The 24,888-nt window shown below is 43.7% G+C and overlaps 1 protein-coding gene across 3 annotated transcripts in view; it reads left to right on the top strand.

Moving 5' to 3' along the window:
- Positions 1 to 24,888, top strand: part of TRIO (trio Rho guanine nucleotide exchange factor) — a 417,508-nt gene that overhangs the window by 162,766 nt on the left and 229,854 nt on the right. For all 3 annotated transcript variants that reach the window (XM_064270659.1, XM_064270669.1, XM_064270677.1), the window contains exons 5-8: positions 198 to 710; positions 2,532 to 2,654; positions 5,117 to 5,308; positions 16,118 to 16,249. In XM_064270659.1, the coding sequence (XP_064126729.1) occupies positions 198 to 710; positions 2,532 to 2,654; positions 5,117 to 5,308; positions 16,118 to 16,249 (960 nt within the window). The remainder of the gene's footprint in view (positions 1 to 197; positions 711 to 2,531; positions 2,655 to 5,116; positions 5,309 to 16,117; positions 16,250 to 24,888) is intronic.

The raw sequence follows: 24,888 nt of genomic DNA on the forward strand, positions 1-24,888 counted from the left end.
TCCCACTGGCTGTATTGATAATGCCCCATTCATCTACATTTATTTTTGTGGGACCAGAACCAGGTGTGCCATGTTTTCTATAAATAGGTTACTTGTTGTAAGCTTGAAAATACGTGACTAAACCTTGGAAACCTTATGGTAAGACCACATAAAATTGGTTCACCTTCTCATATGTGATTTTTTTTTCCCCGCTTAAGACAAATATGGTCTCTTTAGAAGGCCTTACCAAAGTAGTGGATCCTTCTCAGCTCACCCCGGAGTTTGACGGCTGCCTGGAATACAACCATGAGGAGTGGATTGAGATCAGAGTTGCGTTTGAAGACTACGTCAGTAATGCCACCCACATGCTGTCCCGGCTGGAGGAGCTGCAGGACATCCTGGCTAAGAAGGAGTTGCCTCAGGACCTCGAGGGGGCCCGCAATATGATCGAGGAACATTCCCAGATGAAGAAGAAGGTGATCAAGGCCCCTATCGAGGACTTGGATTTAGAGGGCCAGAAATTGCTGCAGAGGATTCAGAGCAGCGATAGCTTTCCCAAAAAGAACTCGGGGTCTGGCAACGTGGACCTGCAGAGCCTCGTACCCAAGGTGTCCAGCATGCTGGACAGGCTGCACTCGACCCGGCAGCATCTGCATCAGATGTGGCACGTGAGGAAGCTGAAACTGGACCAGTGCTTCCAGCTGAGGCTGTTTGAACAGGATGCCGAGAAGGTAAAAGAAGGGGGGAGGTGTGTGCCAAAACGAGATGTGGCCGGGAGCACCCTGGATCACTGGGTCCGGGAGGCCTGTTTTGGGCAGGTGGAATGAACAAGAGAAAAGCCTGGAGAACGCTGAGCCTTCACTGCACTCACCGCATTGGTTGTGAACCAGCAAGTGTCAGGTCCGAGACGTCATTAAATCTGTCTCCCGGTTTTATTCATTGTGTTCCATTCTAGTTGCCTCGAGTTGACTCTGACTCATGACAGCCTTACATGTGTCAGAGTAGAACTGTGCTCCATGGGGTTTTCAGTGGCTGATTTTTCAGAAGTATGTTGCCAGGCCTTTCTTCCGAGGCACCAGAGTAGATTCACACTGCCAACCTTTTGGTTAATAGCCAACACGTTAATCATCTGCACCCCCCAGGGACTCGTCGTCATTGTACTATCCAGTGCTGTTTTAGAAATGTTGAGTTGTTAGTTACTGATAGTTTGGTTTAGAATTCCTGTAAGCGGGAAGACAACAAATGCTTTCAATGAGAAGAGTGAATAATTTATAGGATTACATTACCAAAAGCAATAATTGTGTATCTATTCTTCTGGTAACTGTTCTTCCATTCGTACAAAGCTGGTGGCACAGCACCATTCAGATCTTTTATTTAGTATGTTTTTAAAATGAAAAGTGAGCAGTGAGTTAAAAATAATAGTTTCTGGATAATATTGGCAATAATTACCTGTGGTCTCATGTTTTATTCTTATGCTCCAGAGAAACCAACTGGTCCGAAGGTATTCTTGTCCGTTATAGGGTTGCTATGAGTCGGAATTGGCTCGACAGCAATGGGTTTGATTTTTTGGTTTTTTACTGGCTAATCCACTCTTAGCAATGTGAAAACAGGACACTTATTTATAGGAATCTGTGGCAAGCCATGAACACTGGTGAATTAATTTCTTTTAATTTGAATTTGTTGGATTTTTTTTTGTTTTCATAGACAGGAAAATATTTTTTAGGGTAGAGAGATGCTTTAAAAAAAAAAAACCTACCTTAAAAATCTTTGCTGTAAAAGGACCTTTTGAAAGATGACAGCCCACTGCTATTTTGGTAAGCTTTTAACATCTCTCCCAGTGTGCTTTTGTTGTAGGCACACTAGAAAATTTTCCTTCTAGTTAATAGAAAAAGCAGGTGACTAACTCTGGGATTCTGAGTCAGATCCCTGGTTGATAGTCATTTCGATTTCCTTAAACATTTTCCTCGAGAGCACCTTAATTGGTGTTCTACACCAGGTAGCATCTGTATTGAACCTTAAGTGAGATGTCGTTGTTAACTCATTCCCCCACCCCAAGTCCATGTTTTTAAGTAATTGTTTGTATTTGCACTGGTTTCTGTATGCTTCTTGTACAGAAGAGCATGACGTTGAAGTCATTGGTGTTGCTGTCACTGAGCAGTCAAAACCCAGCCAGAGACCCAAAAGTCCCTAGTTTCTTGGGGGTCTTTAATTGAAGTGCATCGTGTTAAGCAGTTGAGGATGGCAGGGAGACTGGGCTGAGGGTCAGAAGATAAGAGTTTTTAATTAGCTCTGGAGATTTGAATACTACCTCTCTTTACATATCTGCTCCCTAGTTCCCCATCTGTAAAAGGAACACTTTAGGTAAAATTTTCTTGTAGATCCTACAAATTTGGAACTGCTGACATGTTCTTAAAGTAAGGACTCTTCTGAGTCCAAATGCCTGAGTGGTCCTACGAGCAGGGGCACTCGCTGTCCTTTCTTGGAGCTTGCCTGTTTGTAGGCAGCCATTCTCTTTCAGGAGTGATACCAGGTTATCTTTTTCGTTCCTGTAGATGTTTGACTGGATCACACACAACAAAGGCCTGTTTCTGAACAGCTACACGGAGATTGGGACCAGCCACCCTCATGCGATGGAGCTGCAGACACAGCACAATCACTTTGCTATGAACTGTATGGTAAGAGTTTGTCAGCCCTGCTGTACACAACTCGACAGCAGTCAGCCCCGCTGTTCACAACTCGACGGCAGTCAGCCCTGCTGTTCACAACTCGACGGCAGTGGGTTTGGGGTTTTTTTTGGGGGCGGGGGGGGGGTGCTGTCCACTGGCCTATGAAAGTATTTTAGCACACGGAGGCATTTAAGCAGGTTGCACACCAGCACGCCCACAGTAGGCAATGCTGGGCTGCCAGAACCACTGTTTTGATTGTAGTGACTGACCTTCAAGAGTAGGAAACGCTCTAGGTTCACAGTGTCTGAGTATCTTGTTTTAAGTTTTAAGCAAACAGTAAGGAAAACAAACAAACCAGTGAAACTTGTACCAATTAACGTGGGTAGTTCAATATGGACATTTGTCGGCTCCTGTACCCTGCCTCATAGGAGGAGCCTGCAGTGGCCCCAGAAAACTTCTCTGAGGCAGCGACGCTCCTGAACAGACCTGACCCACTGTCATTTTGCTGGCTGTTGTTCATGGTGAAGAGATAGGCCCACCTGCTGCTCACGTCAAGGACATACTCCAGTTCTCTGAAAACATGATACTTGTTTCCAAGTTGAGCCAAAGGACTGGGGTCCAGGGTTCGGTCCTACCTGAAATCCCCTGGCTCTCTTTGAGGTTGACGGATTTGACGCCCTTGGCCTGTTGTTGTGACTCTTTCAGAATCCTCTAGACCAGATGGGGGTTATTCTAGAGCATGTAACAAAAAAAAGGATTTATTAATTTTGAGTAGTACTTCTGTTACATCGTTAGCACTTGTGTTACGGCATTAATGTCACACACATCACTGAACGTCAGTTTCCAGCTGGTCATGGCGTCGACGGTCGGCCACAGCCTAACAAAGTACCCTCTCTTCCTGCCACGGCAGACACACACACATCCGTGATCTAACTTCTAGTCTTCAGATGCAACGAGGAAAGTAACTCAGAGGCAGGAATCCCGTGGTCCTCTAATCCCAGACCAAGTGACTCCACCTAGCTTTAGTTTGGGTCGAGTGAAGGAGTGAGTAAAAGATGGTACAAAGAAGGAATGAACGCTGAGCACAAGAACAAGGGAGTTCTTTAGATGCTTAGTTGAGTAGCTGATAGATGAGCTGAGCAGCGAGCTGGCTGTTGCAGAAGTCCACGTGAGAGGCTGTGGAAGCTCGGCCGTGAGCTCGTGGTACGAGGGCGAAACGAGAGGAAAATGAGCAGAGTTGGACAGATGGGTAATTAGACCTAGAGGCAAGATTGGGAGGAGCCAAAGATGTCTCTGATTTTGGGGTACCCATGAGAGGAATGACATGATAATGACGTTGCAGAAATAGTAAATGCCCAAGAACAGCAGCTTGAGATTTGTTAAAGGTGTGCACCCTCAGTCCCCGTCTTTAATGTTGTTAGCTGCTGTCAGGTTGGCCCCCAACTCATGATGACCCCACACACAATGAGATCAGACCATTGCGATCCATAGGATTTTCACTGGCGAATTTTCAGAAGTAGATCACTAGGCTTTCTTCCTAGTCTGTCTTAGTCCAGAAGCTCTGCTGAAACCTCTTCAGCCTTCTAGCAACACAGATGCCTCCAGTGACAGATGGGTGGTCGCCGCCCATGAAATGCACTGGCTGGGACTTGAACCTGAGTCTCCTGCGTAGAAGGAAAGAATTCTATCACTGAACCTCCCCTGCCGTTGTTTTAGTGTAATACTGAACCTTACAGAACAGGGTTGAAGGTGGACAGAGGAAATACCATCTTGAGAACTTGTTTGCAAAGAGCACTTTTTTTTTTTTTTTGCCTTTCATTTTTACTTTTCCAATAAACTCTGGTTGGCTTGAACATAGGAATTTCAACAGAGTGGAAAAGCTTTATTTAAAATTTGAAAACAGCGTAGTTGTGTGTTCTACCTCTACTTATATATTTTTTGGAGAAAATGGATCCATTTTCAGAAGATTTTCTTTTGGCACCAAAAAAAAAAAAAAGTCTTGGGTTTAGGTAGAAGGGGGAGGTTGTTTTCATACAAATAGCCTTTGGTTGCTAAGTGCATATTTCTTAGTTTCTGGGTTCTAGTTAAAAACTGAAGCGCTAGGTCTTTCAGTTCTGGGTGACTGCTTGTCAGTAGCCTTGCCATCTGGACTCTTGTCAGTGTTTGAAGCCAAAAAGTGAGTAATATTATATTTGTGTGCACCCACTTGTGTATTTGGTTGCTTTGTGCTTAACCATTGTGCCTTTCAGCTAGGTGATTTGTAATTTCACAGTTTAAAAATAGAAGTTGGAACCAATACTTAGAGTCTGTGGAAATCCGGTTAGCAAATATGTACAGTGATTCTGCTGTTAGAAACACAGTAACTTTTAATTTAGTAGGCTGCGCTTTAGAAAGTGCCATCTGGATTTCTTAGAAAGAAGCCTCTTGGTGGCCTTCCCCTAACGCGCCCTCCTTCTCTGCCCCCTTTGCAGAACGTGTATGTGAACATAAACCGCATCATGTCGGTGGCGAATCGCTTGGTGGAGTCCGGCCACTATGCCTCTCAGCAGATCAAGCAGATTGCGAACCAGCTGGAGCAGGAGTGGAAGGCGTTTGCAGCGGCCCTCGATGAGCGGAGCACCTTGCTGGACATGTCCTCCATCTTCCACCAGAAGGCGGAGAAGGTCAGTGCCTGGTGCCCCCGCCCATGAGATGCCAACCAGAATGTTTCCTCCTCCCGAAGTCCTGGAGGATTTTTGTGTAGTGCTCACTAGCTTAAGAATGTGAGCTCTGAAGTCACTCAGCTGCATGTTTAAATCTCAGCTCTCTTACTCCTTGCTGTGCGGCATTAGGCAAGTTATATAACCTCTCTGTTCCTCAGTTTTCTCATTTGAAAAGTGGTAGTAGAAGTATGTACTTGAAGGGGCTGTTTTATCATGTAAATGAGATAATTCACATTATATGCACTGCCCGATGCCTGGTATATAGTACATACTAATAAGTCGTAACTCCTCGCGTACATTTCCCCATCTGAGAGCTGGAATCCTGACAACAGAGAAGGCTGCTTCAGTTAATAAGACTGTCAACCACTGCAGGTAACATATTTGAGCCCTGTATCCCCCTTATCAGGTTTTAATTCTGAATAAAAACTCTGGGTATAGGAATCCCTAGATGGTACAGTGGATTCAGCACTACTAGCCAAGACTACTAGCCAAGAGATTGGCTGTTCGAACCCACCCAGGGGTGCCTCAGAAGACAGCCCTGGCAATGTGCTTCTGAAAGGTCACAGCCTTCAAAGCCCTTTGGAGTAGTTCTGCTCCACACACTTAGGGTTACCATGAGTCAGGATCTATGTGGCAGCAACTAACAACAACAATGAGTGGTAGCTGCTGTTCTTTTTACCTTCTTTGTCTTCCTCCTACCCCTCATTATTATCTCTTTGTTAGGCCAGTTAGGGCGTTTGGCAGCAAGTAACAAAAAGCCTGACTACAAGTGGTTTAAACATCAGGGTTTACTTTTTTCACAAATCAAGTTGCTAGGAGTAGGCAGTTGTAGGCTTGATCCAGTTGTGCAGGGACACTAGGGCTGGGGTCTGCCTCGCTCGAGCTTGCTTGGCCTTCCCCTGATGGTCACCAGATGATGCCATGGCTCCGCATGCAAGCTCCTCAGTGACCAAGTCCAACGGAGGCAGGATGGGGAGGGGGATAACGTCACCTCTTGTCTTTGTCAGGGAAGCATTCTTCCCAGAAAGCCCTCCACCCCCAGCACCCCCCCACCGCCAGCTCCCATTGGCAGGATTGGGGTGCACGCCTATGCCCTGGCTGCAGGGGAGGGTGGAAGAAGGCACATTGAGCTTTTTAGCCTTCACCACGTGAGGCTGGTTTTGCCAGCCTGGGCAAGGGTGGAAAAATGGCTTTGGGTAGGTGGTTTACAGTGTCTTCCATAATTGTTAAATTATTTTTATGGATTCTGGTGGCGTAGTGGTTAAGGGCCCGGCTGCTAACCAAAAGGTCGGGAGTTCGAATCTACCAGCCACTCCTTGGAAGCCCATGGGGGCAGTTCTCCTCTGTCCTATAGGGTCACTATGAGTTGGAACGGACTTGGCAGCAGTGAGTTTGGTTTTTTTTGGAGTGACTTCTTATTGGGTTCATCTGCTGATGTGCTATTTATAATATCTTGTTTAAGAGGTAATCATAATGTTTGCCTGTAACACTTTGTACACCACCTACCTTTCCTCAAGCAAACTTTTGTAAACAAACACACTCTGCAAGTAGCAAATGGCAAGCGATTTGTTTGTGGTATAACTTTGTCAGTGGAAGGTCTGCTGGGCAAGGAAATACCTTTCCAAGAGGTGGGGAAGCACTAGGAGAGCATGCAGGGAAGAGGCAAATGGCTGCTTGATTTAAAAGGAAAATATTGGTACAGCTTTCTCAGGGATCATTTTGGGGGAGAAAACTGCATTCATAGGCACTTGCCCTGGCGTTTCCAAGAAGGAGATAGCATGTCTTTGATCTGGAGGCCGTCTCTGCGTAGGAGTGAAGAAGTCAGGAAAGGTAAGAAAGAGGCCCCAGCTTGCCTGGGATTTCAGCAAGGCTGTCAGAATGTTGCACAAGACGTTAATTAGTAGTGATCTCAACTCTAGAAAGCTTTAAGGTGTGAAGCAAGAGGGGAAGCTGAGTGGACTGTAAGGAGAGAGCAGTCTCTCAACAGCATCGTGTAAGAGCTGTGAGCAGGGACCTGATGGTTTCAGTAGTAAAGAGTTTTCTGCTTACTCACCTTATACGTTGAAGTAATTTTATGATGAAAGATAAGCAAAAGCACACACACCGAAAGAGTGATTTAAAGTAACGAGAGCCTGCTTCAGCATAAAACAGCACTGTCTACATAGCTCTGTGGCCACTGCTGAGCCATACTGTTGAAGGTTGTAGGGGTGCCGTGTTCACATGACGTCATTTGGGATGGAAATATGAGCTGTAGGGTCCATGTGCGTGTGTCAACTTTAATGGTAGTGTAGTATGGAATGTAGCAACTCCATGGAACCAGGAGGGGTCTGTAAATTGGTGGTGGGCACCCAGAAAGAACGTGAAGATGGTATGAATATATTAGGAGCAGGACAAATTGCTCAGGCAAGTGACAGATAACCTGAAGCGTAATAGCTTATAGGGGAAATCTCTTCCATGAATTTGGTGGGATTCAGAATTATAAACAAACCCAGAGGATTCATTGCTGCACTGATTTGCCTAAAAATAATCTAGAAATGTGGATGCCGTGAACATTTCCCCCCAATGTTTTATTATCAGAAATTTCTAGCACACAGCAAAGTTGGAAGAGCCCAGGTGTTTTTATTTGGATAAAACAAATGGCTGCAGTTTATGGATTTGAAGGAAACAAAACTGTGCCAGTGCGTGCGTTATTAAATAGAATGTCGTGGGATCCTGTGTAAACTGCAACAGTGCATGTGAAGTGGCCAGACAAGAAGCCAAACGTGAAGAGGAGCCTAGTGAAGAAGGTATGGGAATCTGGCATGGTCCTTGTTTGGAGAACGAGGCCTGCTCCCAGGCAACCGAAACGTACGATGGAACAGTAGAACGTCTTCAGAAAGTGGCTCCTTCCACACCAGTGTGGTGTGTTCAGTGTTCCCCCTTCTCTGAACAAAAAGTAAGTTCCTCAAAACTCTGAGGCATGGAAGAGATCACATCTACTAAAGCAGGGATAGGTCAACTTGGTTCCCTACTTTCAGTGCATTATTTATTCTTCAGCTGTTTTCATAAGCTCAGTAAGGAAAGAACAGATGTGGGCATCCTAAGTTGGCCACGTAGCCTCCTCTTTGAACGACATCCAGAGGTTTTATTAAGAATTTAAATCAGATAAGGGGGACACAGGGCTGAACTGTGTTACCTGCGGTGGCTGACGGCCTTCTTAAGTGAAGCAGCCTTCTCTGTTGTCAGGATCCCAGCTCCCAGCCCTGGAGACATGGGCGTTGAGCTGCCCGGCCACACTCCTGTTTCTCTGGGTGTTCTTTTATTGGTATTTGCGTATGGCTTTATTAACCTAGATCCTGAGGTTAAAACCGCATGAGAATGATATTTCACATGTTATGCTTTCCAGAGATGTCTCCGCCAGTTTTTCTCCTGTCTTCATTTCTGGTGTAGGTATGGAATTAGAATTCCAGTTTGTAAATACGGGGACATGATCACAATGTTAGTGATTTTACCAGTAAGCCTTCTCTAGGGGCTCTAGCCATTTTTTTTTTTTTGTCATGTGGTTTATCTATGGGACAGATTTCTTACGTTAAGAAGCTTCCACTTGCAAATATTACTAGAATTGCATTTTTATAAAACAAAGAATTAATGTGACTTGATTTTACTACTCCTTAAAATTTCCCATGTCCACTGTTAAAAAAAAAAAAAAGATATAAAGATATATTGCCCAGTATGCTAGCCAGTAGCCACACGTGGCTATTGAGTTTACTTAAATAAAATTTATTAATAAAGTAATTAAATAATTTTTAAAAATAGAATTAAAATTCAATTCCTTATTCATACAGCCCATATTTCAGATGTTCAATAGCCACATGTGGCAAATGGCTACTATATTAAATGGTGCAGATATACAGCCTTTACATTGTTGCAAAAGATTCTATTTGACAGTGCCCATAGAGGTGTGGAGCTCTGGTGGCGTAGTGGTTAAGAGCTTGCCTGGTAACCAAAAGGTCGGCAGTTCAAATCCACCAGCCGCTCCTTTGAAACCCTGTGGGACAGTTCTGCTGTCCTAAGGAGCCTTGGTGGTACAGTGGTTAAGAGCTAATCTGCTAACCAAAAGGTCGGCAGTTCAAATCCAGCGGCTGCCCCTTGGGAACTCTTTGGGGGCAGTTCTAATCTGTCCTGTAGGGTCACTATGAGTTGGAATTGACTCGATGGCAAAGGATAGGGTTGCTATGAATTGGAACAGACTCAATGGCACCTAACAACAACATAGAGGTTTAACTTACTTTAGCATGAACCATAAATCTGGTCACCTCATTTTATCCATTATTTTAAGGGCTTTTATCATGTGATAATAACCAAAAATAAAGTAACAACCAGTATTTGTGTAGTTCTTTAAAATTTGCAATCTCTTTATCCAAAACATCTTAAATTGATTAGCCCAGTAAAGTAGGTAGGGCTGGTGGCATTATTATCCTTATTTTCTGTGTGGGCAGTGACTTGCTCACGTTTCCTGGGCTGGGGCTTTCATCGACGTCTGTGGTCACTCCTGACGTCATAGCACACTGCTCTATAGGCAGAGCACTTGAGTTAATATTCTTATAAAATTCCACTCTTAATAAAAAATTTTAGAAGTAACATTTACTGTTAACTTGTAGATGATAGTTCTCATTTCGATAATTGTCATAAGACTAGTTTGAAATTCAGGGGAAAAAATAAGAATACTGCTCAGTATACTGTTTTGAGTTTCTAAGGCAAATAATACACGTGAACTGTCACCATTTTAACCTTATTTCACTTAATATATCTACTTCTTACATGAAAGATTTTATTAAAAGCATGGGCCTAATTCTTGGTGTGTGGTAAAACACAAGAATTTTCATGAACCTGGAGAGGAATTAGCATAAAAATATATGTATATATTAAAATGAAAAGAGTATTAATGAAAAAAGATTCAAGGTGCGTGTGTCATTGCCTTATATTGGTTCAAATTGAAGAGTGTTCTGAGGTACCTGTGGGAGCTGTCAGAGCTGGATGTCACAAGGGGAAATGCTTCGTCCTCCTGTGACTTCCCAGGGCAGCTGATGAGGATGCAGCACATCTCCCCAAAAGGGATGGAAAGGGAGTGTGTTGACCAGTCCTTTTCTTAAACCAAACCCATTGCCAGCGAGTTGATTCCAACTCATGGTGACACTCACTATAGGACAGAGTAGAACTGCCCCCAGGGGTTTCCTAGGCTGTAATCTTCACAGAAGCAGATCACCAGGTCTTTTCTCCTGCAGAGCTGCTGGTGGGTTTGAACCGAAAAACCTATTGGTTTGCAGCTGAGTGCTTAACCACCGTGCCGTTAGGGCTCCTCGATATTCTTTTTAGGGGGTGGAAAAGATGAAATAAGAACAAAAAACAGTAATATTTTCTAGAATGAAAAAAACATGAGGAAGTTAGAAATAATAACAAGAGGAGAACTCAGAAGTTTGAGTTCATGTACAAAACCAGTTGCTGTTGAGTTGACTCCAAGTCACGGCCACTCCGTGTGTCAGAATAGAACTGTGCTCCACAGGGCTTTCAGTGGCTTAGTTTTTGGAATTAGATCACCAGACTTTTCTTCTGAGGTGCCTCTGAGTGGACTTGAACCTGCAACTTTTCCATTAGCTGCTGAGTGTTCTAATTATTTGCACCACCCAGGGACTCCTGAATATATTTACAGTGTATATGTATATGTGTGTGCACATGTGTATACATATATATATGTACGTATACATACATATATATGCACAAACATACATATTACACACATAATCATATATGCATATACGCATATGCACGTATAGACATATGTTATGCAGTGGGTTTATATAGTAAGTGGGTTTCAGTGGGTTTTACATATATAGTGATGCATCATTTGATATCCAAGATAAGAAAAAAGATATGTGCTGTGAAATAGGATATTATGCGATTCGGGTGTTGAGCGAACACCATATTATGGGTGAGGGTCCTTTCAACATTCACTTCCAGAATAAAGAGGTTTCGTCCCTATTAAAAATCTGCTGCGGCAAATAAAATAACCTCTGTCTACAATTAGTTTATCTAAGGTTTCAACAAATTCTTCTGTGCCTTCCTGTCAGCACTCGAAGACTCACCGCTCACTTTCATATTCTGCGGCAGAGAATGTTTGAAGTGCTTGAACACCCAGGCTGGCCCTACACCCGCACCACAGCCTGGCCCTGTGTTTTCTTCAAGCATGTTGGACAAGGCTTAGCAGCAGTTCATCAGTGTGCTGACAGGGATTCGCCTTTGTGTTTGGTTCTCAATCCACGGCATTAGCAGTTTCTCTGAATCTGGTATAGACCTCTCTCGCATTTCGTTAGCCTGGCAGCTTTCAGTGGAGCTGATCCTTTAACGGCTTGGAGAATTTTTTCTTTGTTTTCGATGATCGTTGTGATTGACATGCCTAAATCTGCTACATCTTGTTCTCGGATTGGGATTTTTTGAACTCCTATTTTAACCTTATGGGACCACAGATGTATATGCGTTCAGACATGGCCTAAATGGACGTTATATGGCACATGACTATATATATTTTAACCAATTTTCAACTGCAATTTTTCAAAGAAGAGAAAAATCTCTTTAAATCAGTATTTTAAAAGTTCACAATCTAGGAAGCTTCTGCCCTTTGTCTCCTAAATCGGGCTAACCACCTGTGCTCAGCAGAAGCTCCCTCGGGGGTGGGGGAATGAAAGATGGTTGCAAGGATCCCAACGATGGGTGGTGGGAGGCAGAGCAGGCGGGAAAACCGAACGTACCCAGATCGGAGGCCCCACTGTCGGCGGATGGAGAGTAGTGGAATAGATGCTTATGGAAACAAATGTGCTAATTAATTATTCAAGTTCTCCTTTTGAAGCTTTGTACGTTAATCACACTTTTCTCATCTGCTTTCCTCAGTTTTGCAAACCAGCTGACCCAGACTCCTTTCATCATCTATTTCATAGCACTTAAAAAAAATCACCCTTCTGCTGAGCATCAGAGCTCCCAGTGCTGAAGCGGGCTCTGGGCTTGAGTTCATGGAGTAGCATTTGGTTCTCTTTCTCTCCCCTGTCCTTACTTCCAGGCTAGCCAGCTGCTGTGTTCATATATTCCCGTCTCAGATACTAGATTATCTTCTCTGGTCTCCTTAGAGCACCGTAGCCACCTTCTTTCGTCATCTACCCAGTGTCAGGTCCTGTGCTAGACAGTTTCCCCGTGCTGAGATTCCAAACAGTATTTCTCAAGGTGATAAAAAAACAAAACAAAAAGCTGGTTGCTGTCGAGTCAGTTCCGACTCACGCGACCCATGTGCGTCAGAGTAGAGCTGTGCTCCATGGGGTTTTCTTTTCAATGGCTGATTTTTCAGAAGTAGCTCACCAGACCTTTTGTCCCACGTGTCTCTGGGGATGTACTGAAGTCACCAAGCTTCCGGTTCGCAGCTGAGTTCATTACCATTTGCACCACCCAGCAACTCCTCAGAGTGGTAATAGGTGTGTGTAGGTGGTGGGGGTGGGGAGGCGCCTAGTGGAGTGGACGTAGGAGTTTGGGAAACGGACATGCTAGCCACCCCCATAGACAACGCTAAAGGCTCTCAGAGATTCTGCTCCATAGGTACCTGTGGAACTTGGATGCCAGGCTTGACAGTGGGACTCCTCGTGTTTGGGGAATACCTGTTAACGTCATCTTCCTTGGGTCTCCTAATAGGGCTTGTGGCATTGGGTTCAGACCCTTTGGGTGTTCAGCCTTTCGGAAAGCCGTCCAGGGTAAAGCTTACGTGACTTTTGATTCTAAGATTGCCATCTAATGAATAATGGAAAAGCGATGCTTTTGCAAAAGTCCCCAAACCATGGCCAGGATTGATCCCACCATTAGCTCCTTTTTCTGACTTTGGATGTGCAAAATCCGTCTACGAGCCAGTCTCCACGTGCCAAACCATCCTTCCCTGCGGAATTAGAACTCGGCTTCATTTTTTCAGATAAGTGTAATTCATACCCTCTGCGGATACTTCCAGAAATTATAAGTTACTTACTTTGAGTTACAGACATATATAAAACTTCTTGAATGCTTTTCTTTATTGGTTGCTTTAAAAATTGGAGTTAAGTATATTTTAATACCTGTTTTGATACAGTGCTTAGACTGCCACTTCTGCTCTTTAGTTTGTGAAGTATTATGTAGTTAAAAACTTGTGTTCACCTTGTTATAAACATTTTAACCTTTTCTGAAGAATATGTTGTAACCGTTCTTTGGACGTTTTGCCATGGCCATTGTCCAGGAGCAGTTGCTGACTTGATGATCTATTAATGATGATGGTTAACCTCAGCCAATTCGTATTTGAAAAGGGTTTGCAATAAACTATTCATTGATATTAAATGCATTAATGGATGAAGTTAGAGAGACAATAGAGATCAAGGATACTTAGAATCACCCAACCTGACCTAATTGACAGTTACAGAATATTTTACCCAAGAAATATGTCTAAGTAATTATTTACACACACACACACACATATATATATATAACATATGAGAGGGACAGGTGTAAAGTAATTTTATTACCACTTTTATTGCCTTGATAATATTAGTAAGGCTCCATAAAGACGGTAATGAAAATACTCTGCTTGCTTTGGATTTAGTCATGTTTGAAGCCCTCAGAGACCAAGTGCCATCAGATGACATGCAAACTGATTTTATGATCTAAAGGTTTCCATGATGGTGAGACGACTTCTCACATACTTTGGACATGTTATCAGGAGGGACCAGTCCCTGGAGAAGGACATCATGCTTGGGAAAGTGGAGGGTCAGTGAAAAAGAGGAAGACCCTCCATGAGATGGATTGACACAGTGGCTGCTTGGGCTCAAGCATAACAGTGATTGTGAGGATGGCACAGGACCAGGCAGTGTTCCGTTCTGTTGTGCATGAGGTCTCTATGAGCCGAAACCGACTTGATGGCACCTAACAACAAGGAAAGCCAGACATGTGGATTCAGATGTGCACTGGGAAGATTCACTGGGATGCCCAAAACAGTGCGGCATGTTGTGCCCCCAGGGCCCCTCCCCAGACCTTGGGTGACCGAGTACTCCCAGGAGCTCATTTCAAATGCTGGCTCCTGGGTCAGCCCCATCCTGCCTGAGCAGTACCTCTGGGAACGGAGTCAGAAATCAGCCCTTTGAGGAAGTTTGAAAACTCACCGTTTGAAAATCAAAACTCAAAGAAGTTGAAACCTGAGGTTTATTCTGAGCAGTTATTCTGTGTGTACCAGGAGACCATTCTGATTCTGAAAAAAACCAAATAACTGGAAGTAGGCCAGTTACAATGAGGTATGTAAAGAGGGAGGGAGGAGAATAGTGGCAGACATTGGCTAATCTTAACATGATTGGTTGAACCCTGCCTTCCCCCTTGTCCTGAGATCAGCTGATACCAGGTCACAAGGTGGTCTCTGGCTCTTTACCCACCTGTGGCCATAATACCTTTTGAAATTTAAATTATGTAAGTTGGCTCCCAACTGGAAAAAAAAGATTAGCAATTTTGGGTGAAAAGAAGCTGCTGGCAGGATTAATTTTGAGCCAGAAATTTTGGCAGTTAGTAGTTGGTTTCATGGGTAAGAAAAAATGTTAAAATTAAAATAAGATGTCTGTTCTTAATTTTTCTCTTTGACATCACTGAACTCAGGACTGGAAATGCATTAATGCCATTTGAGATGGCCTATCAACCATATGTTAAAAATAATAAAAACTCAGTGAAATCTGAACATAAAGTTTATTCTAAGCAGTTATTCTGTATGCCTATAGGGAGACCATTTTGATTCCAGAAAAAAAAGAAATTGCTCAAAGAAGCTAGGTACATGAAGATTGTCGAGAGATGTTGTTGTTGCTGTTCAATCAGTCCTGACTCTAGCGACCATGTGTACAACAGAACGAAACACTGCCGGGTCCTGCGCTGCCCTCACGGTCATTGCTGTGTTTGAGCCCATTGTTGCAGCCACTTGTGTCCATCCATCTCGTTGTGGGTCTTCCTCTTTTTCACTGACCCTCCAGTTTACCAAGCATGATGCCTTTCTCCGGGGACTGGTCCTTCCTGATAACAGGTCCCAAGTACGTGAGATGAAGTCTCGCCATCCTCGCTTCTAAGGAACATTCTGTTTGTACTTCTTCCAAGACTGATTTGTTTCTTTCTTCTGGCAGTTCATGGTATATTCAGTATTCTTCGCCAACACTGTGATTCAAATGTATCAATTCTTGTGCAGTCTTCAATTCTTACTCACTATCCAGCTTTCACATGCATATGAGGCGATTGAAAATACCATGGTTTGGGTGAGGTGTACCTTAGTTCTTAAAGAGAAGGGGAGGGACAAATAAAGATTAACCACTGGCAAATTTTTACATGATTAAACCTGCTCTTGCCTTTTTACTGAGATGGATGGATACCAGTTCACAAAATCTTTTACAATTCAAATGCAGTCAGCCCGGACTATGAACAGGAAAGAAAGGATTTGCAACTTTGGGTTAAAGAAAAGCTGTTGACAGATTAATTTTGGTCAGGGATTTCTGTAAGTGAATATTTGGTTTCATGAGTAAGAAAACCCCAAAATCAAAGCAAGATGTCTGCCATCAGTTTCTCTCTTTGACACACTATAGTCTTAGAATCTCTGTCAACTCTCCTGATTTTCAGAATGATGTTAAAAAATAGTCACTTCTTAGTAAAACTGCCATTAATTTAAATAATCTTTTCTTTTCTTTCCTTTTTTTTTTTTTTTAAATTTCCAAGTATATGAGCAATGTGGATTCGTGGTGCAAAGCCTGCGGTGAGGTTGATCTCCCCTCAGAGTTACAGGACCTGGAAGATGCCATTCATCACCACCAGGGGATATATGAACACATCACGCTTGCTTATTCAGAGGTAAGCGGCCAGTTCTTACTTTAACTGTAAGGCAAGGTTATTTTTGCATTATAACACCAAAAGCTGGCAAAATCAAAGTTTTGGCTAGCCCGAAAAATTACAGATTCCAAAGTTAAATTACAGTTTAATTGTAACTTTTGAACGTGTGTGTCTGTGTGTGTGTGTGTGTAGGGTAGCACACTTCGCATGGTTCTGTGACATTTGTGGATTTCCTTTAGAATGCTTATTTTTCCTCTACTCAAAGAAACCCCTAAATTCCAATCTTGTCTACATGTACTTCACTGCCACACCACCAGGTGCCATCAGTCAGTTGTATCTCATAGCGACACCCATGTGTGTCAGGGTAGAACTGCACACTAGAAGGTGGTATATGGCTGTTTTTTGGGGAAGTAGATCGCCAGGCCTTTATTCTGAGGTGCCTCTTGGTGGATCAAACCTCCAACCTTTTGGTTAGCAGCCAATCAGTTGCTTCACTGTTTGGGCCACCCAAGGACTCCTCTACATGTGCTTAGGAAATGTGTATTTTGTGTGCTGTTCACTCTAATCAAAACTTGATTTAATCTCTCTAAACGAAGCTTTGGAAACCCTGGTGGCGTAGTGGTTGAGTGCTACAGCTGCTAACCAAAGGGTCAGCAGTTCGCATTCGCTAGGCGCTCCTTGGAAACTGTGGGGCAGTTCTACTCTGTCCTATAGGGTCACTATGAGTCGGAATCGACTTGACAGCACTGGGTTAAACGAAGCTTTTTGGAAAACAAAATCCTTGATGCCGCCTCATGTTCTGAGATTGCCTCTTCACAAGGCACCCACTATCTTTCCAGTATATAAAGCTGTTTGCAATGTGATTTAGAGACCTAAGTATAGTTTTCTTTATTATTTTAGGATAAATTATTTCATTTGTCCCTGTTTTTTTTTCTGCCACATTCTAGTGTGCAGGCAGTGTTCCTAGGACTTTATGTAACTTACTAGTACTCACAACAACCTGGAGGCAAGTGGTATTATTGTCCTCGTTGTTAAAACAAATGAGGAAACTGAGGCACAGGCATTGAGTGACTTGTACAGGTCAACAGCTGATCAGAGGCTCCAGACGCCGCATTTAGTCACCACTCTCCATTGTCTGTATCATGACTTGCACCGTGCCCAGAGTGTCATAGCTGCAGTAGGGTGATGACTACGGATACACTGATGGGTGTCACCTTTGTCCACGTCTTGGTCATCTGGCCCTTCAGGCCAGTCAGTCTTTATGATGATGGTTAAGTTCCTGGAGGTGAGTGGGGTCAGGTAGTGAATTTGGCAGGTGCTTACTTTTCTGCAAGGCTTATTCCATTCCCTTTTAATATTAAGCATTTATAATATCACAGAGTCCCTAGGTGGCACAAATGGTTAAGCGCTAGACTGTTAACCAAAAGATCGGCAGTTCAAACCCACCCAGAGATACCTCGGAAGTAAGACCTGACTATAGGCTTCGGAAAGGCCACAGCCCTAAAAATCCTTTGGAGCATAGTTACACTCTGACACACGGAATAGACTCTTCAGCTAACAACAACATAATATCACAGGTTAATATAAATTATTCCTGTGAGGTGTCAATACGATGTTTGTAAGCATTCTGCAAAGCGCTAGGCACGTAATAGACGTTCAATAAATATTTGCTGGGCTTAAATCTGACTCATCCTTGACTTAAACCATAGCCACGCCACTCTTCCAAAAGTTGTAGGGAAGAAATTGACCGTTCATTTTCAGTCTGGCACTTCTTGTCGTGCTTCGCCAAACAGGTGTCACTGTGCTGTCCTTGGGCCCAGGCCACCTGGCCCCTTCACACCCATGCTGTTGTTGTTAGCTGCCATCGAGTCAACGCCGACTCATAGCAGCCCTGTGTACAACAGAACAAAACACTGCCCTGTCCTGTGCCATCCTCACAGTCCTCATTGAGCTTGAGCCCATTGTTTCAGCCACTGTGTCAGTCCATCTCACTGAGGGTCTTCCTCTTTTTCTCTGACCCTCCACTTTACCAAGTGTGATATCCCTGTCTAGGGACTGATCCCTCCTGATAACATGTGCAAAGTATGTGAGACATAGTCTGTCTGTCCTTGCTTCTAAAGAACATTCTGGTTGTACTTCTTCCAAGACAGATTTGTTCATTCTTTTGATGGTCCATGGTATATTCAGTATTCTTCACCAGCACCGCGATTCAAAGGCATCGTGCCTGTGGGTGAATTAAATGAATGTGTGGCGTATACTGCTGTATGTGCCTCAGAATGTGCCCAGACCTCCACCTTCCATGGAAGTTGATATTTACATGTTTCTCCAGCATTCTCTGTGCTTCCTTTTTTCTAGCACTATTTCATATTGCCCACGGGAACAACAGTCAGCTCTGTATTTTATCTTTGTTTTCTACCCAATGTTTATTTGCTAATTTAGTTATCTAGTTTATTTAGAGACTGTTTAAATAAGTGATAGCCTTTTGTATAGTAAAACTAAGAATTGAACAGATTTGTAATTGTTTAAATCTTTTTTTTTTTAGTTTTTAAATTTTATCAGGTAGATTTGTTATTTTTTTATCACATCGATTCATGAGGCTTACGTGAGCCCTAGAAACCATTATTTTCCCTAGTCTGCCATCTCTGCATGGTCTGCTTTCTGACCCATGCTGTAGAAAGTGAATGGCCCTGTAATCCATTACAGTAAAGGGGCCAGCACCTGTCTGCGCAGATTGATGATTTCTATTGAGCTGTGTTTTGATTGCAGCAGTAGGCTTGGATCCAGCCATTTGCTGGCCCTTGCCAGGCCAGTGTGGGAAAGAAAGCCCTCATTCATACCGTGATTGGCAGAAGTGGGGTTACATTCTCCAAGCATGGGACTAAGAGAGAAAGTCCATGACTTCTCTCAGGATCATCTTGACCTGACCAGTGTGGTCCTCTAGCCAAGCTGGCCAGTCCCAACTGCCAGTTGCCCTTGGCACTTTTGGCTAAGTACTGAAGTCTCTAATTGTTACCATTACCTTCTATAAAAATGTGGGGCATGTTGACATGGAAAGCTAAGTTTATCTATGGTGTGGTCTCCTTCGGTTTTAAATTGGTGCTAATCATTTAAAATAAATTCATGGGAAATGAAGAGCTTTCCACGCTGAGGTCTTAAACTGCAAGTTTTAGCGTGAACGCATTTACATCTGAGCCGTAAACTCAAGGAGACAGGAATTTTGAACTGGGTGAACTGAGAGAGTTATCAGTAGAACAGAATGAGTTTCTTTGCCTCTTTAATTTTTAAAATTTCGTAGTGGTTTCAGACCTACAGAAAACACTTTACCACATTTGCTCCGCCCTCTCTCCCTCCCCACCTCTCTCCAGTCAATGAGTGAACATCGGTACAACACGACCATCCAGTCCACAGACCCTGTGTGTATTTTCCCAGATGTTCCAGCAGTGCCTTTTTTCCTTTCTGGTCCAGCGTGCTGTCAAGCAACACATGCAACATTTAGTTGTCACGTCCTGTTGGTCTTCAAAATGGAGCATTCTTTAGTCTTTCCGTGCCATTCATGTCCTTGGCAGTCTTAAGATTTGGCCTTCAATCTAGCTTCTGTGTCTTTCTGACATGTCTCCATCATTATTCAGGCCCTTCCTTACTTTCTAGCATAATAAGATGTTCCAGGTGCATCTTGTATTTTCCTTGCCTCATGCCTGGGGTCAGCCGTATTTCTCATCTCACCAAGGCGTACTGGCTCCTTGTAGTGTTGTACGGTATTTAGAAGCTAAGATCTGGTTGTTTGGAGTGCTTGTTTGCTTGTGGGGTGTTAATGCAAAGTCGGGAAACATGTTTATATGTACTCTATGTATCTATCTATCTATCTACATATGCACGTACACCTAAAACTGTTTCTCGATGTATATATGCGTCTTAACATCCTACGAGTCCATACTGGTGCTTCCAGTTCCAGTCTACTACCTCAGGGTTCTTTCCAGTCTTCCCCTTTCCATCTTTATAAATCCCTTCTCAGACAGTGAGAAATCTGGCTCCCATTACCCTTAATATATTAACTTATAATTAATGTATTTGCTCGATGTTATCAATCTCCCAACCCTTCCAGCTGGCTTCTATGTGCTCCCTATCCCCTCACCTCCCCACTGCCTTGGATACTGGACGTCATTTTCTTCGTGCCAGGAGGGGAGGGGAAGGGAAGATGGGAAGGGACAGACTGCGTTTGTGCCCTTAAGTGGTTTTTCTCTCTGCCTCAGTGGTTTTCAAACTTAAGGGTGCTGGTTAAAAATGCAGGTTCTCATACTCTACCCTCAGGTAGTGAATCTTCATTTTAAATAGGTTTCCCTAATAATCCAGTAAGGAGCCCTGGTGGTGCAGTGGTGAAGTACTCAGCTGCAACCAAAAAGTTGGTAGTTTGAACCAACCCAGTGGCTCCTCAGGAGTAAAGACCTGGTGATGTGCTCCCATTAAGATTACAGTCTAGGAAACCTTATGGGGCAGTTGTACTCTGTCATATAGGGTTGCTGTGAGTCGGAATCTACTTGATGGCACACAACGACAATGATTCAGTGACTCCAATACAGACCACACGTTGGAAACACCTTCCCCTGTTCTAATGAGGTGTGGATCTGCTGCGGAATTTTTCTTCTTCAGATGCATACCGAGTCCCTGCTGTGTGCTCTCACTGAGCTGGATGCAACATCTAGCTGGATATGGGATGGGTTAGGGGTAGGAGTGTTTGTAAGCAGGGCTGGCATTTCTTTTTTCCTTCCTTCTTCTCTCCCTCCCTCCCTCCCTCCCTCCTCCCCCCCCTTTCCTTCTTCCCTCCCTCCTGTTCCCTTCCCCCTCCTCCCCCCTCCATTTTTTCCTTTCACAATTGTTTTTTGTTTGTTTTTAACAGTGTCTTTACTTTCTAGTCCCTGATGACATAGTTTGTTGTAGAAAACCTTTCCAGCATTTTTTTAAACACAACCATCTGCTTTGCTCAGTGTTAATTAGACCTATCTGGTGCTGCTCCTGCCTGTGTTTTAGCAACAGGAGCGTACATACCTGTGCTCATAAACATTTGCAGGCTTCAACTTGCCGGGCTTGGGCTAATATCGTCAGGTATATTCGATTGCAGGAAAGTGAAGGAGTCTGGAAGTCTGGAATGAGCTCTAGTTTTAGAAACAGCATGTAGAGCAGTCTTTTTTTTTTTTTTTTTAAAGCATTTTAAGCAAGCAAACTCATCTACAGAAATAGATTGCTCCACACACCAAATGCATAGAAGTGATTTTTCTCTGAGGACGCCCATGTCCTCTTGTGGGGGAAATTGTAGCAGGTACCCAGGCACAAGCTGAAGGGTGTTGGCCCCTGCAGCCGTGGGCAGGAGAAAGGGGAAGCGCCACCTCAGCTTTGGCCTGCACTGAGCTCGCCTGACTTCAGGGTATTCTTTCTGCATCAGGTTCTCAGTTTAAAAAAAATGTGCTGACTTAGTGCCCGCCTTACAAGGCCTCGTGGAAGTGACTGATTGGCTGCTCGAAAAGCCTGTCCAGCTGTGTGTAAAGGCACTGTAGAAATAGGTGATAGCACGCTTAGCCTTATAAGCACAAGAGAAGAACAAACAGCAAAATGAGTTACCTCAATAGGAAACAGACTAAACTTGTTGCAGGACAAGGCTCCCCAGTTTGGGACCAAGTCCTGTTTAGGTTCTTGCCTTCTACTGACCAAGAATGGCCAGGAGAGGCTCAGAAGTTCCCCATGAACAAAGGTTTATTAGTGACAGAAAAAAAAAAGGAAAAAAAACCACAAAGGCTCGCGAGGGAAGGACGGAGAGGGGCTTATGCCTACGCTAGCCTCCAGTCCAGTCTCTCCCTGAATGGAGGTTTTCTTGGAGTTTATAAGAGGTTTTAGGCAGGAAGGATCTCATGTTTTATTCATTGCTTTCTAGGGAAAAAGCTGGGGCTTTCTGAGCAACAGCGGGGTTAAAACATTAGGTGCGTGGGCATCTGGAGTCCAGGGTGGAGCCAGTTTGGACAATGTCACGTCACCACTGCGCAGTCTTGGTGGCCACTTGACGAGACTGTAAGGTCACACCCATTCTCACCGCGCATGCCCCGGGTATTGGCTGATTCTGGTCACCTTCGGAAAGCAGCTTGTAGGGAAGATACGTGGAATTTCGTGTGTCAGAGTCCAGGATGTGAGTTACCTTGTAACACCACACCCTATGGTAGAGTCCTGAAAAACAACTTACGAGAGAGATGCAGGACGCCATCCCCATAGACAGGTCCTAAAAAACAACTTACGAGAGAGAGATGCAGGACGCCATCCCCATAGTGGGGTCCTGAAAAACAACTTAGGAGAGAGATGCAGGACGCCATCCCCGTAGTGGAGTCCTGGAAAACAAACTTGAGAAAGATATGAAAGATGCCACCGTCGTAGTGGTGCCCTGAATGTGTGTGGCTGTATGTGTGGGTGGTCTTGTAACATCTCCCATGGGACAGAGTCCCAGATCAACGGACCTGTTATTCCGGCCTTGAGGCTCACCAACCTTCTGTCCCTGTCTCAGACTCATAGGTCAGTGGTGTGCGTGGAAGCTCAGTTACCCGGATACAGTTGCTTTTACAAAGCAGTGCTTTTAAAACCTTAAGATTGTAGCGTCGCGTACATCTGCGGACTGCTGTATTTGCTTTCGGCACAGCATCAGAGCTAATGATCGTTTTTTCTTTACCCCAAAACTCTCCTGAAGGCCTTTCTAGGTCTTGAAACATAGGAGCAAAAGAAGTCAAGTCCAAGTGGAATCTCTGCAGGGGAGCACATGTGCCATGTGCACACACCTGGCTCCCATTAGCAGGCTGCTCCAGCAGTTTCCTCTTTTTGTCTTTCCTTTCTGATAATCCCAGGTAAAGGTGCCAGAGAGTCAGACAGATTTAGATTGATCTGGTTTGAGTAAGAACCTGAATAGCTTAAAGAAATGGAAATCAACATTTGAAAGCCATTCTGAGAACATTGCCTAGAGAAGCACCATCGTTTCAGAGGGGAACCAACAAATTTGAAGGCAGGGACATTGCCTATTGCCTGGACTATTGGGGAGCCTCAGTGGGACACGGGAAAATATCTCTGCTGATATATGACCTCCGAGAAGGTCATTGGCTGTGCTGTTGTTAGGAACTTCTTAGTGTAGCTATCTGAAGACAGGCCTGACCTCCTCACTCAAGGGCAGTGTGCTCACCTGCTTGGCTCAGGAGTGCCAACTGTAGCTACCAAGTAAACTTGGCCACCCCATGTGGACTGTTCCTCCCTCTTGGATGCTTCATTTGAACTTGGCTATCATTTCAGCAAGAGTGGAAGAGGAGAGTCGTACTGGGAAAGCGTTTCCAGGCTTCACAAGGTCTGCTGAGCTCTGCAGGCTATTGGCGAGCCAATCCGGCAAAGGAATCAAAACAATAACGTTGGCTTTGAGTTGGTGCAAACAGGGAAATTCATTTCATAAAAGTCTTGGAGAAGGACTGGTTGTCGTTTCTTTATAACAGGCTTTGTGTAGTCATTTCTAACCATGCCTGTAAGCATTTTGTGTGTTTTGCCTATTTTTGTCATTTCTTGGTATTTGTTATTCCCTATACTTTTTTACACTTTTTTTTTTTTTATACTTTTTAATCTAAAACACCACATTTGGGTCTTGTTAACATATCCACAGATCACATTTGGTCTTTTGGTGGTTGCTGCTTTTCCAGCATTAATCTCCAGATGCTATATTCTTTCCTTAGATCAGAGCAATGCACTTATTTGAGCAAGTGAAGGCTATTGCTGCTGGAGACACCTAGCTCTTGTCTGTTTTAATGGGAACGGTAGAGATCCAAGTACCGGAAATCAGAATCGGCACGTCTCTGTGAAGGTTTTTAGGGTGCCATGCAGAAACCCATGTCACAGATCTTAGGTGCAGTTTGGATTAAAAGTAAATATTCAATAACTAGACCATTGTTCTGGTTTTTAGACAGTTAAGTTTCACCTTAGATATTAGGAACAAACATACTTTTGATATGGTAACAGTTTTAAACTTATCTTGCTTTGGTGGTTCCTTTTTTTTTTTTTTTTTTGCTTTTGTTAGTACTTAACATTTCTTTCTCCTGACTCCTTTGGGTGTTAAAGCATATTAATTTGTATACTTATAAAGTGTTAATCTTTATAAAGTCTGACCTCCATTGCCCTTCAAGTCCCTAAGCACGGTAGCCCAAGAAGGGGAAAAAAAGAGCTGAATCTGAAAAAAAGATTATAGAATACAAGTCCTGCTCTTTGGTAAGAAAAGGTTGATTGTAGTTTTTATAGCTGCTGTTCCTTTGTGGAATAGGGTTTGAGTACCTGGAAACTAGAAACACAATTTTAGACAAGACAAAATTTAAGTAAATGCATTTGTGTTGTTCTGTAGTTAAAGAGGAAACCCTGGTGGTGTACTGGCTAAGAGCTACAGCTTCTAACCAAAAGAGGTCTGCAGTTCAAACCCACCAGGTGCTCCTTGGAAACCCTATGGGGCAGTTCTGCACTGTCTTGTAGGGTCACTAGGAGTCAGAATCGACTTGACAGCAATGGTGGTATAGTTAAAGAAATCCAGAACTATATTACGTACTGTAAACTGACATTGTGTTAGCACTTCAATTTTATATGAATTATTTGGTGGCTATATACTTCAT

Source organism: Loxodonta africana, chromosome 2, assembly GCF_030014295.1.
Source record: "Loxodonta africana isolate mLoxAfr1 chromosome 2, mLoxAfr1.hap2, whole genome shotgun sequence".
NCBI lineage: Eukaryota > Metazoa > Chordata > Mammalia > Proboscidea > Elephantidae > Loxodonta > Loxodonta africana.